Source organism: Bison bison, unplaced genomic scaffold (genome assembly GCF_000754665.1).
Source record: "Bison bison bison isolate TAMUID 2011002044 unplaced genomic scaffold, Bison_UMD1.0 scf7180017864472, whole genome shotgun sequence".
Taxonomy (NCBI): Eukaryota; Metazoa; Chordata; class Mammalia; order Artiodactyla; family Bovidae; genus Bison; species Bison bison.
The window spans coordinates 1275045-1275961 of NW_011495033.1; the positions used below are offsets into that span (position 1 = coordinate 1275045).

Consider the following 917-nt stretch of genomic DNA (forward strand, 5'->3'; position numbering starts at 1 on the left):
TGCCCTGTCGCAGGCTGCCCGGGCCAGTACTGGGGCCCCGACTGCAGGGAGGTCTGCGCCTGCCACCCGCACGGCCAGTGCGAACCGGCCACCGGCGTGTGCCACTGCCAACCTGACCGCTGGGGCGACCGCTGCGAGTTTCCGTGCGCCTGCGGTCCCCACGGCCGCTGCAACCCCGAGACCGGCGCGTGCCGCTGCGAGCCCGGCTGGTGGTCGCCCACGTGCCGCCGCCCGTGCCAGTGCAACCCCGCGGCGGCGCGGTGCGATCAGGCCACCGGCTCCTGCCTGTGCGAGCCAGGCTGGTGGGGCCGCCGCTGCAGCTTCCGCTGCGCCTGCCACGGCTCGCCGTGCGCGCAGGAGTCGGGCCGCTGCGCCTGCCGGCCGGGCTGGTGGGGCCCCGAGTGCCGACAGCCGTGCGAGTGCGTGCGCGGCCGCTGCAGCGCCGTCTCCGGCCAGTGCTCCTGCCCGCCCGGCTTCCAAGGCGTGCGTTGCGAGCTGCCCTGCCCCGCCGGCCAGTACGGGCTCCGGTGCCGCGACAGGTGAGCCAGGGTGAGAAGGGAGGGAGGAGGGCGTGCGAAGGAACAGGAGAGAATGAGAGGGGAGGCTGGGGCGCTGGGAGAAGGTTGCGCAGAAACAGACAAGGGTGGGGTGAAAGAGGGCAAAGAGACCCTCGGTGCCCCTAAGTCCCCCTCGCCCACCACTTTCATGTGTTTCAGTCAGTCAGTTCAGTCGCTCAGTCGTGTCCGACTCTTTGCGACCCCATGAATCGCAGCACGCCAGGCCTCCCTGTCCATCACCATCTCTGGAGTTCACTCAAACTTAAGTTCATCGGGTCAGTGATGCCATCCAGCCATCTCATCCTCTGTCGTCCCCTTCTCCTCCTGCCCCCAATCCCTCCCAGCATCAGAGTCTTTTCC

At 69.5% G+C, this 917-nt stretch overlaps 1 protein-coding gene across 1 annotated transcript in view; it reads left to right on the forward strand.

Moving 5' to 3' along the window:
• SCARF1 (scavenger receptor class F, member 1) overlaps nucleotides 1–917 on the forward strand; it is an 11289-nt gene that overhangs the window by 792 nt on the left and 9580 nt on the right. Inside the window, exon 3 of the mRNA XM_010861667.1 lies at nucleotides 5–542. Coding sequence (XP_010859969.1) covers nucleotides 5–542 — 538 coding nt within the window. The remainder of the gene's footprint in view (nucleotides 1–4; nucleotides 543–917) is intronic.